General features: G+C 35.6%; 1 protein-coding gene and 1 long non-coding RNA gene across 3 annotated transcripts; one reads left to right on the top strand and one right to left on the bottom strand.

Annotated features, from left to right (window-relative positions):
- Positions 1-2,444: 2,444 nt before the first annotated feature.
- Positions 2,445-4,129, bottom strand: LOC114142103 (uncharacterized). Its single transcript, XR_003594963.1, has 2 exons — positions 3,976-4,129; positions 2,445-2,508 (listed from the first exon to the last, which is right to left on the bottom strand). It is a non-coding gene; the product is annotated as an uncharacterized LOC114142103 (long non-coding RNA).
- A 5,171-nt stretch (positions 4,130-9,300) lies between these two features.
- Positions 9,301-14,250, top strand: rcvrn2 (recoverin 2). Of its 2 annotated transcripts, none has more exons than XM_028009721.1 (4): positions 9,301-9,421; positions 9,539-10,073; positions 11,754-11,865; positions 13,680-14,250. In XM_028009721.1, the coding sequence occupies exons 2-4, from the start codon at positions 9,693-9,695 to the stop codon at positions 13,766-13,768; spliced, it is 582 nt and encodes a 193-aa protein (XP_027865522.1). In that variant the 5' UTR covers positions 9,301-9,421; positions 9,539-9,692; the 3' UTR covers positions 13,769-14,250. The 2 variants fall into 2 exon arrangements, with proteins under 2 accessions (XP_027865522.1, XP_027865531.1); XM_028009730.1 differs by having other exon boundaries at positions 9,333-9,421; positions 9,617-10,073.
- The last annotated feature ends 553 nt before the right edge of the window (positions 14,251-14,803 follow it).

Raw genomic sequence — 14,803 nt, 5'->3', positions numbered from 1 at the left:
TTTCCAAGCCTCATACCTTCTAAAATACCGTACATGTATGAGAATAAACGAGTTGTCCCGTGTCAGCTGATTAGAGCAGCTTGTTGAATTGGAAAATGTTGGGACTGAGAACGGCGCTGGTGGAAATATTCAGGTGTAAGCAATTTTGAATGTGTGACTGTTATTTCTGCAAAAGCTTCAACATTACAATACACTTAAAGTCTCCATAAAACAATTTATCAAAAGATATATTACTATAGATATGGAATGTGAAGAAACATTCACTGCAAATTAGAAGATGACGTTTGTTTTTCCTCCAGCAGGGGGCGATACCAACACATTCTTTATCTGCATGTAACTTCTAACTTCTGCTTTTTACCATGGTATAACATAACGATAAGAAATTCATTCTATAGAAGTATTATCTTTATATTGTTTTAACAATTATTTTGCTTTCAAAGAGAAAGTCAGAAAGTCATATATTATAACTGTTTCTAATTAAAGATTGACTTTAATATGCAAACTTTTTACAGAAAGAATTTACTTAATTAAACAAAGTTTTACTACTGTTAATTATATTTACCGATAAGCTGATAATTTGATTTTTGTTTTAAAATTCAATCATCATCATTGATTAGATGTACAGCCCCACAGACCATTTGCCTATCTCAGTCCTGTGGGATTACTGTGCATTGCTCCAAATCGCCAAATTCAAACCCATCCACATAAGTTCTTTAAGTAGTGCTAAGGTTAAGAATTTAAACATCACAATCTACATATTAAATGAATGCTAAAGACCACACTTATACCTTCACTCCGACATTTTACTTACATTATTTGTACATGCTTTGATAAATTCATACTGTACATTAAACATTACATGAAAACATCTTCATTCTTTTTTTTATCTCTATACTGATACATAAGCTTTTGCATTGTACAGCTTTTCTTAAAAAAAATTAACTAATGATTAAAAATGTCCAACTCAGAAGAAATATTCTATAAAACTTTATAAACCTAAAGATAATGAAGTATAAAAAAGAACATTGTTTTAGACAGACAAAGAAAAATGTAAACACAAACTCACATATCAGATAATTCATTACCTTTCCATATTTGGCATGATTGCTGTGGAGAACATTTTACATGTGACATTTCCAAACACAACATAGGTGGCATTCTCACAAGGAAAAAGAAAAACTGTTTCATGTTTATAACACACTAGAATTTGAGTTTGCAGCACGAAGTGCTTAAAGTCTTACACAACAAAATGTAATACAGCATCCTGAATTCAGACACCATCATGTTGTTAAATAGGACTAAACACAAATTCTAACTATTTTATCCAATGCAAATAACAAAACCCTTTTATGCATTAAAAAGATTTTATATTTTCTGTTTAAAATTACCTTAAAGTGAATAAAATTAAAATCGAGTAAAACAAATGTATATGTTTAATTAGTATGAAAGCAATGCAGTTATATTGGGGTGTCATCAGCAGTTAGAAAAAAATAAGTTATTATTTTAGGCGCAGCCTGAACAACTTTTGTATTACTGATCTGCACAATGTTTTCATGGGAATTGGGCGCCAATATGTGATGTGCACACCATAAGCAAATGGCTTTACAATATCGTTGGGAAATTAAACTCTTGTTTTACAGTTCATTTAAGAACTCTAGACTGCATTTAATCATCTCTTGTAATCTAAAATAATTAAATTGGCCAAATCAAAGGTTCTTTGAAATGTGTTGAGATTTATAAAACCTCTATAAAGTTTTCAGTACAACAAAAGAGTATTATTTTGTATTTATTTTGACCTCTCAGTGAGATAAGTGTAGAAACCGGGGGGAGAAGGCAGAACTGTCTATGTGACGAAACAGGAAGTGTGGTGTGCTGCTAATGTGGGTTAAAAATGCTCCAGGCTTGGAGCAGGAAAACTACTGTTTGCACATTTCTTATACTAAATCCTGTAGAGGATTTTGATAAGCCCACAACAATTTCTGCCATAATGCTGTTTTATACAGTGACTTTTTTTATAACTTCACCTCCCTCTACCAAAACTTGGTTTCCTTCCCTTTTTTCTTCTCGTCTGATACCTCTCTTCTTCTTCGTCAGGAGGTGAAACATGAGCACGCTGGCCATCACCAAAAAACTGAGAACAAGTATCACCACCCCAAACCCCAGCAAGGTCGAGGTCCCTTCCATAACATGAGCCAGCTGGTCCCGAAGCGCCACAGCCAAACAGCTCAATCCGATGAGAGTTCCCCAAAAACCAAAGGCCAGGATGCAGGACCTACAAGAGAGTTCAACGCCCCCAGTCACCACAGTGATGCCCGCCACCGAGACAACTCCACTTGAAAAGGTAACAGTTTCAGGCTGACATTGGTAGGAGACGGTTGGAGGAATATCTGGTAAAGCTGAAGGATCAAGGGTCTCCATCTGGGCTGCCATGGGTGTTTTTTAAATTTTTTTATCAGTTTCAGGGCAGATGAGAAGGATCTCACTGGAACCTCTTCTTCTGTCCTGCACCTATTTCACAAAGCAGAGTCATGTATAAAAAAACAACTTCTTATCCACTTCTTCTTTTCAATTTCTGCTTACATTTCTTCAAACTGTTCTCTACATTACTTGGCAAGCTGCAAATGGGAACACAATTTCTTTCAATCTTTTGGACCAGATTTGTGAAATGCCCAATTAATATCTGTCCTTTTGAACTGTGGATCTCTGCAGCTCCTCCTCAGATACCATGGCTGCTTTTTCGATTAATGCTTTTACACTAACTTGAAGTTTTTATTTAGCCTTTATTTTACCAGGAAATTGCTTTGGATGAAATCCGTTTTTCAAAAGAAACCTGCCTCAAAGGTACACTGGTGTACAGTATACATAATAAAATAAATAAAAAAAGTTCAATCCAGTTTTGCAGCACTGTTCCTACTAAGCCAATGGATCAGACTGTTATCTTTGAGACATCCGAATCGTGGGATGTGTTTTTTTATAACCTAGCCCTGCTTTAAACTTCTTTACTATTTTATAACTGCTGTGTTCCTTGGTCTCCATAATGGTATTTTTTCTCAGATGCTCTTTTCTGAGGCCTTCACAGAAGCATTAATCCTACTGAGACTAAAGTATACACATCAGGACTCAAATAGCCAAATAGGGGACTTCTGGAGGTAAAACTGTTTGCACTGGATTTTATTTAAGGGTATCAGACTAAAAAGGTCCAAATTCAAATATTTGTCAAAAATTTGAAAACCTTGAGTCATTTTTCTTCTAGTACACAAGTAAAAAATACTTTGTGTTGGTTCATCGCATCAAATTACAATAAATTAAATGACATCGTTTGGTTATAACAAGATATGAAAGACCTAAGAGGTGTCAATACTTTTGGAAGACACTGTAAGTACATAGTATTGTTTGCTTTCACAGGTGAGACTTATACCTCTTTCTTAAAGCTATAATGTGCAATTTAAATAGAAGAGAAAATATTTAAAGTAAAATAAATATTTTACTTTATTATCAATATCTACTTGATATTCCTTGATAAGGAATATCAAGTAGATTGTTATTCCTTACTGCTGCTTTTGTAACATATCTTGAGAAGGTGGACAAACATGTTTGGCATTTTTCATAAATCTGGGATCTATGAGATCAGCTAACATTTATTTTTGGTAGATATAAAAAAAGTGCGAGAATAAGAAGAAAACGTCTCAAGCTATAATTGAGATCTGATGCTATTTAATTAATAAAAATGCAAACTTCAGTGTCCAAATCATAATTCTGGCATTACATTTTCTTGATATGTTAGTTTCAGTTGCATCTCTTTAAGTAGTGCTTTTTAAGTAGTGCAGTTGTTCTCACAGAGAACTGTGAGTTAGTTAATCTGGAAACTCAACTTTTTTGTTTATTATTCCAAAATCCAGACCCAAAATTTAAAAAAAAATTATCTTAAGCAAACAGCTAAATTTTATAGTCCATAAAAAGCTCATCTCTACTTACCTCAGAGTTGAACTGGGAGTGCAGAAGTCAGTGGAAGCTATGCGGTAAAGTTCCGATATAATTAACACTAAAAATACTTTTAATATATAGTCTAGTAATAAATGAAAGCCTGCGGTTGCTACTGATGTTCTCTCTCCACTGGGCGATGGAGAAATGGGAAATCCCAAGTCTTCACAAATATGCCCTGCTTGGGTTCTTGGACAAAACTATGGACAAAGTAATCAAGATTGTAGCTATAGTTTGTTTATTCCTCTCCTTCCTTGTTTTGCTAGGAAGCTCTCGTCTGTCATTACCTGTCATTATGACCCATTAACAGATATTTATCTAGAAACAACTCCCTTCCTCTTTTTCTTTTTCTTTCAGCTTAAGATATGAGTCTGGTCCAACCAAGGCATTGTATTGGTTAAGAAAGAAGTTTTCTTTTCCTAAAGCATTGTCCAGCTCAGCATTCACACTCTGCCTCTTACGGCAATACTTGTGACGTACAAATATTCCAACAATACATCTAAAACTCCTCTGAAGTGTTAAGGGACGAGGGGGTTCTGGATAATATTTTCTTTTCAAAATTCCATTTGTTTCCATTATTAGTTCAAGTCAAATCTAAACAGTTTTAAGTAGGGTCGAATTTATGCGTTTTAATGTGATTTACAACTACAGGGAAATAAAGAGACGTGTCAGAGTTGGGTGGACAAGATCATTATACTAAATGAATATGCATAATGCATATGGGCATAATCAAGTTATGCTTATGTGCCAGAAGCCCATTAAAATGCTGTCTACATCGTTTTAAACTGTGTGATTGTGAGCGTGAGTGGGAATAAAAATATCAATAGGTATTTTGTTCCATATAACACAGTAGGAGTGCAACAGGTAAACCTTTTATGGATGGAAACTCGACTAAAAACCCACCTGTTTAGGATTGTATTTGAAACGTAATCAATTACAAATTTATTGATGGAACCTGATTTAATGTCGTGTTTTGATTGTTGATTCTAAGTTGCATTGTGTTTCTGTGTTTGATACGATGTAAAGCCCTTTGAAATGCCTTGCTGCTGAAATGTGCTATACAAATAAAATTTGATTTGATTTTTGATTTGATTTTGTGCCTAGAAAGAATGGGAAAAGAACAATTCAAATATGTCTTTAAAAGGCCAAAATAATATGGCATATAAGCTCCTAGCGAGAGTATGGAAACATGTGAGCAAAACGGAGTAATGCAGATTTCAGGCTGACATTTCACCGTTGAAACTGTAGCACAAGTAAAGCTCAACACAGTCCATTAATAGGGTATAATCCTGCTCAGCCAATAAGGTTGTTGCCATGAGCCAAATAGATCTTCTTAGGTGTTCTCAGACTGACGCTCACTCCCTATAAACTTTAACATGTACAATTTATGTACACACCTTGCAGAATCAGCATATATTCATTTTAATAATAAAAAACACATTGATTTAAAGAATAATTACACCACCTTGCCTGCTGGCGTGAGCCACTTCTCTATCTGCGAAGATGTAAGCTTTATCCTAAATGTTGCATGCATCATCACAGTTGGAAAAAAAAGCATTTTAAAAGTAGCCGCAAATCTTTGCCCATTTTAGCACTGGCAATTAGTCCATGCTATAGTTCAGGTCACATGTTAAGGATTGTTTTGTGTGAGAGGAGGGGGGTAATACTTTTGGCTGTAGCACTTACAGGATGATGGTAATTGGCTAATGGTAGAGGACAGAGCAGGAGTAATCCAATAGTTGTTCTCAGCATATTCCTGGAGAAAAACACCCTTCAAGACCAAAAGTATGGATTTCAGAGTAGTTGTACTTTCACATGTTGCTGTACTATAATATTTTTATCTTGTTTTTTTTTTAAGTGTAGCATAGTTTTCATTCAGGATTAATCTTAAATCAACAATTAGGATCACATGATATGATTACCTGACTCAAACTGATGTAGCAAATGTATCAAAGATGGCCGCCCTCCTGATGGTCAATAAAATCACTGATGTAAGTGTGCTGCCTTCTCAATCTGGTTGAAAATACAAGCTAATAACAATGCATTTGCACTCTGTTAAATTGTTGTGTAAAGGTATTTTCACCAGTGAATGTTAAATGATTTGCCATGCTGCTACCACAAATGTAATTTTAGACTGTAGGAAAATCAGAAATCGCATTCCAGCATCCAGCTCACTTTAGTAAATCCAACTGGAAGACAGACAGCTCAGTCTAAAACAGGCGCCATGCTCATATAGGACAGGAAGAACGTCAGTCGCACTGTCGGTAATTTGAGGGGTGTAGGTGGGATTGGAATTAGAGGTGAGGCAGAGAGTCAAACTAACTGGACAGATGGTTGTCTGGATTTAGATGGCAGAGCTCGCTGAAATGGCATACAGGATGCTGAGAACCTTAAGGCAAGCTTTGAAATGTTGCCTGAGGGTGATTCACAGTTCGTCCAATTGCATGTCTGCTGTCTGTCAGTTTACAAGGTGTAGATTAAGTTTGAGATTTTGTGGCACTCAGTTTCTTGTAAACTACGGGTTCTAAATTATGGGTTCTAAATTGTAATTTATAACCCTGAAAATATAGAGACATGATGCTACAGTGTCAGCAATTATTTTAGAGTCACAAAGCAGGGATAGGCGCACATTTCAAAAATAGCATGACGAGAAATTAAATGTTAAAGCCTAGGAATTGTGTCCTACAAAAAGATCTATATCTAATTCAACATCTTTGCAATGTATTAAATGATAAAAATGGATAAATATAACATTTTCTCTTGTTTAAGAAAAAAACCCAATTTTGTTTCCTGCTGGATTCTAATGCTGTTTGGCTCTCTATTATATTTTATGTTATAATGTACCAAAAAAAAAAAAAATTGAGTGTGACTGGCCTGGGCTGCAAATGCGACAAATTAGCACAGCGTTGGAAAAAAGCATAATATGCATTATTTTTTCAACATACTTCACTACAAGCCCAGTTTTCAGTGTACTTTTTATTTTTTTATATCAGATTTTCTTGTTCCTCCTGTGGAAATGCATCCCCACAGAATAATGCTGCCACCACTATGTTTCACTGTGAGATAAGAGGCAGTGAAACTTTGAAAATTTTGCCCATTGTTCTTCAGGAAATGTCTTCAAGCTCAATCAGATAGAACGGAGGGCATATGTGAGTATCAATTTCCAATCTTTGCCACAGATTCTCAATTGGATTTAGATCTGGACTTTGACTGGGCCACTCTAACACATTAACATGCTCTGATTGAAACTATTCTGTTATAGCTCTGACTGTATGTTGGGGTAGTTTTCCTGCTGAAGGCTAAAACTCTGGTCTACAAATGGCTTCCATCCATGTTCCCATCAACTTTGGCTAACTTCCATTCCTCAATTGAAGAAAGTAATTGCCATAGCATAATTCTGCCACCACCATGTTGTCCCATGGGGATAGTGTGTTCAGGGTGGTGTGTAGTCATTGTAGGTTTTTGTCTATACACAGCGTTTTGTATGCAGATCAAAAAGCTTAATTTTGGTTTTATCTGATCAAAGCACCTTCTTCTATGTTTGCTGCTCTCTACGTGCAGCAAACTGAAACCTGGACTTCTTATTGCTTTCTTTCACAGAAAGATCGGTAAAATCAGGTGCATTGATTTTACCGTCTGATTAAAGCTCTCGTTGCTTGGCCTGTAATTTTTATGGGCAACTATGTCTTAGTAGGTATTTGTATTAATCTTCCAACTTCTGGGTGCTGGAGATGTTTAGTGCCTCGGGTATTGTTTTATTGTCTAAATCTCTATCTAAAGCTTCTCTGCAACTTTCCTGAACTATCTGCTTGGTCTTCATGGTGCGGATGTTAACTAATGTTCACCAACAAGCCTCTGAGACATTCACAAAACAACTGTATTTACGCTAAGCTAAATTAGAGGTGAAATCTCCTAACAAGTTATGTGGCTTCTGGGTTTTATTATCAGTTTAAGAGGAGTCAGATACTACAGATTCCTAATGATTTTTGTCCAAAATTTTAAAACTGTGTATAATTTTTTTTTCTTCGTTTTAGTTATTCACCCTCTTTGTAATAGTCAATCAAATAGAATCCCAATAAAAAACATTGAAGTTTGTGAATACTTTTGAACTGCACAGGTAGCTGCACTTTGGCATTGAAAACTTAAATGAAAAAGATATTTGATGGCAGTATATACTACTCTTAACCAATGTTACCATCACATCATTGTAATGTACCATGTTAGTTTTCATAATTGAATGTTTTACAGACACCACTATCATTAAGCTTTATTGTACTTGAATAGTAACACAGCTGTATTTCTACGTCTGTCCAGGTAGTTTCTCTACTCTTCATTTAAGAAGAATCATGATTGAAAAGTAAGACTTTAACCCACATTAGATTCCTCACAGCAGGAAGGTCACGGGTTCAAATGTTGGTTTAAGCCTTTCTGTTTGATGCCTCTGTTTTGTCACTGTGTCTGTTTGGGTTTCACCAGGTAATCTGGCTTTCTCCCAGAGTTAAAGAAGTGCCTGTTAGGATAGCTGGTGAACTGGTGGTAGAAGCGAGTATTCATGTGATGGAGTTGAGAGTATGCCACCTTTCGGACGACAGCAGTGAAGATCAGAGCAAAGCGTATTTTGGAAATTGGATAGATGGATTATTTGTCAGGCCTCGGGACTGTTTTCCACTTCCCCTCAGTCTAATTAGAGACCAGCTGCTTTTCTGTATCTTGTTTATGCTGTAAATATTTCTCCATTCGCATTGCCAAAATGCATACATTTAGAAATGATCTGATGGTACAAAGCGCTGTTCACTAACAATAATGTTCAGGAATAGGTCTGAGCTCATGCTGTCAATACAAAATGAAGTAGGTAAACTAGAAAACAGTCCATGAAAATGTGGTTGGTGATGTGAGCCTTGATTGTGGGTATTGAGGCACTCAGGCTGGGTTGGGAGTTCTGGTCTACACTCATTTACTGGTTTTGCTATTCTATGGCACAAAACCAGAAAATGCAGAGATCCTGTTGTAACATCCACAAATCAACAGCCATTTAGCATTGGTTTTCAGCCTCGAACCCTGTGTCAATAAGTTCCTTTTTATTCTCTAGATCTCTTAATGATATTATGTGCCAGACATGTCAAAACATCCAACTTCTTTGCAACAACAAGACGATACCTTGGGCTGTTAAGTAACGTCTTGGGTGCAGTAACACATGGCATCACTTTGAACTCTTGTGGATGTTGTAGATCCTTCTAGATTTCCAGATCTAACAGAGATCATTAGGATAGTGGGTTCATTTTGGTCAAACACTCATCCACTTTAAATCCCGCATTAACAGAATTAACCTAGTCACCTCCTGGAGGGGTGTTTCCCTTCACCATCCTTATCTCTTACCGTTCGGCAGTCGAGACAAACAGTCAGTTGTCCAGCCATTATCTGCTGCTCACACAAACCCCAGGTAAGACTTTCTGTGCAGCTTCGATCAACACCATAATAGTACTTATAAAGTAGATAAAATTGTAAATAACTTCTATGTTTGACATGTAACATATGACATATCTACAATGTCTTGCAGGACTCTGTTTGGCATTTGACATCAAGAAAACTCAAACAAGTGAGAAAAAACATATTTCAAGACAGTTTCTTTGGACAGGAGAGAAAAAGCATCTGAAGGACTGAGAGAAGAAGCACAAAACTGACAGCTGACCAAGACTCTGAAAGCAACTGCCATGGGAAATGCCACCAGCAGCGCGATATCGAAGGAGATCCTGGAGGATCTCAAGCTCACCACCAAATTCACTGAGATGGAAATCTGCCAGTGGTATGAGAACTTTCAGAAGCAGTGTCCCACGGGGCGCATCACGCCGGAGGAGTTTGAGGAGATCTACACCCGGTTCTTCCCCGAAACCGATGCCAAGTGCTATGCGCGGCATGTGTTCCGTTCCTTCGACACCAACGATGACGGCACGTTAGACTTCAAGGAGTATATCATTGCCCTGCACATGACCTCCAGCGGGAAGACCACCAGGAAACTTGAGTGGGCCTTCTCTTTGTTCGACGTGGACAAAAATGGGTACATAAACAAGTCGGAGGTGAAGGAAATCTGCCAGGTGAGGTCAGCTTTAGAGAATAGAAGAAACAGAGGTGAAAGGGTCGATGAAGTAGGAAGGCTGGCTTCACTTAGAGATTGTGTGCATGAGAAAACATGGCTCCCTGTTTACTTTTCTCTCACACTGGTTATTAAACAACTCTCAAATTGTGAGTTTTATGTGTATTAGCTGGCATTATGTAATCCAACTCAATAGTTTTGCATTAGTCTTGTGATTGTGAGACTTATGAGATTAACATTTTGTACTATGAGCTTGTTAAATGTAAACTTTGAGCAGCATATGGCTTGGGTTTTCTCGTTTTGCATGTCTTCTGTTTGTTCCATCGTAGCTGTTGTTGCCTATAAATGGAGATAATCAACCCTTGTCATCGCATGTAGGTCTCAGTCTTGATTGTCATTCCAATTAGCCTGTCATTTTGACCTCCTGATAATCTCTCTGATTATTGGTTTAGCTGTCAGACAGTAGAGGCAGAGGCAGACAGTAGCAAGGGGGCTGTTTTTGAGCTCTACCTCTGATAGGGAGACTATCAATCATCTTTGGTCTAATCTTTTACTTGACAGGTGTTGGACTCTGCTGCACCAAGCTAAATACCACACATTGTTTACGTAGCATCAGTCTGCATATTCTGTTTTAAGACAAATGATACAGATTTGTAAGAGGTTTAGGAAGATCAGCCGAGAATCCAGCTTGAATTGTAATGGGATTTATTTCCTGGCCAACTGGCTTCAGTCCAACAGAGTCATGTTTACGGTCACTATGTGAAATAGCTGCATTTTAAAACTTTTGCAAGACTCAAAGAAACTTAAAGAAATTATTAACAAAACTAAGAAGTAGCCTTGAGCAACAGATTATTTTGAAGTCTGTCTTGAATTTAAAAAAAAAAACTTGTCTTGGAAAAACTATATGCCATTTTACAGAACATATTTTTACATTTAGATTTGAAATTAAAGATGAAACAAATGCCTCATCTGGGCAGAATAAATGACATAAACAGCAGACTTTATTAGAGCTTGATAAGCCGCTTTGGCACAGCTCCTTTCTATGTTTATAAATGACTGCATCCTCACAACCTTGTTATCTAGACGGAGATAACAAGATTATGAATAGATAGCCATGTCTAACTACACTATTTGCACTATGGAGACCACATGATCAGTGCAGCGAGGCTGATGTAAAGTGAAGTAAGAGAAAGAGTTGACTTCATGGTCCTTTGGTTGGCAGATTGAGTCTTGGCACTAATCCATGTTAATCTATGTGTCTTAAATGTTGGGAGATGAGAGCATCCTTTCTAAGTGGGACACACATTTAAAGGCCTGAACCTGAAGTACACCGAGTTTTAGTCTTTTTCAGCCCCCTTTACTCTAAGTGGCTCATTGCAGATTGACTGGCTTGCTCTCTTCAGTTGAGGACTTGTCGTTATTTTGACATAAGCTGCAAACTTTTGTTTTTATTGAAATCTTTCCAGAATATCTGCTGTAGGGGAAATTTGAAACCAAAGGCTCAAATTCACAGCACACACAAACAATGTCGATTCATTTAGTTTTCTAAAGTGTTCACAACTTGACAAGCATCTTCATTCATTCGTTTCTGTGATTTGTGCATGTTCAGAGCAGCTGAGAAGGAGTGTGGCAGTACTTTTATCCTGTTTTTCTTTTTCTCCACCCAACCCCCGCCTCTCAGGCCATCTTTAAGCTGATTCCCGAGGAAGAGCAGAAGAAGCTACCAGAGGATGAGAACACACCCGAGAAGAGAGCCAACAAGCTGTGGGCTTACTTTGACAAGAAAGACAATGGTGAGAGGCTTCACACGAACACCACATTCTACCCCTGCAATGTACAGCAAGGGCGTCACTGGGGCATTTTTATAAATAAAAATCTCCAAATTTTATTTTTACCTTCATATATTTAGTTAATCGTTCACAGTTTTTGCTCCATATTCAAACACATTTGTACTCTTTTATATATTCTTTTTACTGTGACATTAAATTAAAAACTGCCCATCTAAAAATAATTATGATTTTCTGTTTAAGTCAGCTTCAGTATATTTTAAGTAAAACTGTAAGAATTTAGTGACAAAGAAAATTTTACTTTGATCAACATTTTTTTCTAAATAAATCTGAATTTCTGAATTGAACTAATAACTGAACTAATTCCCTTAAAGTAATAAAACTAAATTTGCAAAATGTCTATTTGTGAGGATTTTGCTGAAAAACAAAAGATTTTAGCACTATGTTGTTCTGTTGTAATTATTTTAAAAATTACAATTTTATTTGCCTTTAAGTATTATCTACATTCATGTTTCCCGAAAATGTATTGAATTAAAAGTAAAAAACAAACAATAAATAATTAAGAATCTCCAAAAAAATTCACATCAAAAAAATATTTTGATGTGAACTGTGTTTTAAAATTACATAAATATGTAAGATCAAAAACTATTGTAATTTTTACACTTTTTTGGTGCAAGTAAATCTTCAGGAGGGTTGAAACCTGTTATATATTTCATCACATTTTGGATTCGTACACATATAACTCAGGCCCCTGCAGCGTGTCATTTTAAACGTTTTTCTTAAACTAGATTATTTGACAAATATTTTATAAAACAGTTTGTCTTTTACATCACAGTTACAATTTTTGTAGTTGGACTGCTTTAAAACATATTATGCTTAGTAGGGCTTTGCTACACTTATATTAGCTACATATAATTGTTCTGTGGTCTAAAGTAGGGGAAAACAAACTAAACAAATTAGTCAAATATTATTATTTAAATAATATTATTCATAGACTTAAAAGGCTTTACTGCACAGAAAATCAATGTTACAAATAAAAATATTTTTTTATGATTGTTAGAAATACATTTTATGACTTATTTCAAACTTTAATTAGTTTGTAATATTTGTACATTTACAACTAATACTTTTATGTTTTTTATAATATATTTATGTCATACAAAATATTTTGGATTTTTTGTATAAAATCTTCTAGATTTAATTCCTAAAAAATATTTTTGTTCTATATAAAATAGATTTGATATGGGATTTATTTTTAAACTGAACATGATGTTTATTTTACCTTTTTTGGATTCTAATTAAGATATATCTGTTTTTAGAATAAGAGCAGATTTATTTTTGCTCTTAAAACTTAGTTGCTTGAGTTGTCCAGTTGTATGTATATGAAGTAAAACATGTTAAACCAAAAGTGATTTAAAACACTCTTCTTGTTCAGCTTTCTGGAAGATTTATTTTGCATAAAAATTAAAGATATTTTATAATTGAAAACATATACAGTTTTAGGAATACTTGGTTTCTTAAACTGATGTAAAACAACAAAAAAAAAAACTCTTCAATTTATTATTTAAAATAAATGAAAATAACCTGACGTAGATCCACTTGGAGAACATCCACACTTAAACCATAAAACCTTCATTTTGTGTGTAAAATCCCTTAGTCATGCAAAACCTTAAGTGACACTATCATTGCATGCAACTGTCTCTCTGACAAATGCAAGAGATAAGAGCGGATTTATAGAGTCCTTATTCAACCTTTTCTGTGCTTCTCTTTTATTGATCTGTTCAGTGTTTTCTTTAATGTTCTTTTTCACTCCATCACAGAGCGACTGGCTGAAGGAGAGTTTATCAAGGGAGTGATTGAAAACGAGAATGCAATGCGTCTCATTCAGTACGAACCCCCTAAACAATGAAGTCCTTCCTACTATTCCCTCTCTTCCTGTCTTTCACTCCTGAAGCTCCTGTACGTTTTCTCCTCCTCACATCAGATGCCGTCGTTCACTTCACTCGTCCATCTGTGTAAATACTAATTTCTGCTCCGTTGTAACTTTAAAGAAAGTTTTTGATTTTTGGTTGTTTTACTGTTTGTGAATAAATGTCAATATAACAGAACCTAGTAGAAGCAAATTATGGAATAGTTCTTACAGTCCCCCCAAAAACATCATAACTACATATAAACTAATGCACTTAAAATAACAGTATGCATCGGTTATATTGTACTACTGGTGAATTTTAAAAGTATTTAAAAAAAATTCTTTCTGCAGAACAACATGTTAGGAATACGAAATCTAATTGTTAGTAGTTTTTTTTACAGACTTGAAATATCTTGATTGAGATTTTAGCTGTTAAGTGTTGTACTTTATTCACTGAACAATAAATTAAAGGTTTTCTCATACATCTGTTGTTTGGAAATCAATTTATTTATCTGTTCCACTAATCTTCTTTTTGACCCAGAAACTTACTTTATACCATTATTCTTGTGGCTGACAAAAATGGCGCTTTGCTTTTTTTTTTTTCCTTTCTTTTTTTTTTAGTTTTCAATTGTATAATCCCCAACAGTAAATCCTGGATAATCTCAAAAGTGTAACCTACAGATATTGAAGGTACATTTAGGCCATTTTATCTAGCTCTGTGAATTAATGCCTATATAATCTTTTGTTAAACTCAGTAAGTATTGCAAGCACATGTCCAAAACCTGGATTTATTTGACATTACGGTGGAGCTGGGGCCAGAGTGCATGCAGTCAGTCTCTTTTTGAAGAGTGTGCCAGAATTTCTTTCCAACTTTCATCCTGACCCCCCAACAACTCGGTCCTCTCTGTCCCCTCAACATGTCTCTTCTCTGCTCCGTCCAACTCAGGATTAATGGTTTACACATAATCTTCTGTTCAACATGAGAGCAGACTTTTCCAAAATCTCTGTAATCATTTTATCTCTGTGGATCTGTCT

The sequence above is a fragment of the Xiphophorus couchianus genome, chromosome 3 (genome assembly GCF_001444195.1).
Source record: "Xiphophorus couchianus chromosome 3, X_couchianus-1.0, whole genome shotgun sequence".
NCBI lineage: Eukaryota > Metazoa > Chordata > Actinopteri > Cyprinodontiformes > Poeciliidae > Xiphophorus > Xiphophorus couchianus.
Note: the sequence above shows the minus strand (reverse complement) of the source record. Positions and strands in the feature narration are given on the sequence as shown.

Coding starts and splice junctions, on each gene's coding strand:
- rcvrn2 (XM_028009721.1), top strand. CDS start 9,693: ATGGGAAATGCCACCAGCAGCGCGATATCGAAGGAGATCCTGGAGGAT. Junction 10,074..11,753: donor AGGTGAAGGAAATCTGCCAG/GTGAGGTCAGCT, acceptor CCCGCCTCTCAG/GCCATCTTTAAGCTGATTCC. Junction 11,866..13,679: donor CTTTGACAAGAAAGACAATG/GTGAGAGGCTTC, acceptor ACTCCATCACAG/AGCGACTGGCTGAAGGAGAG.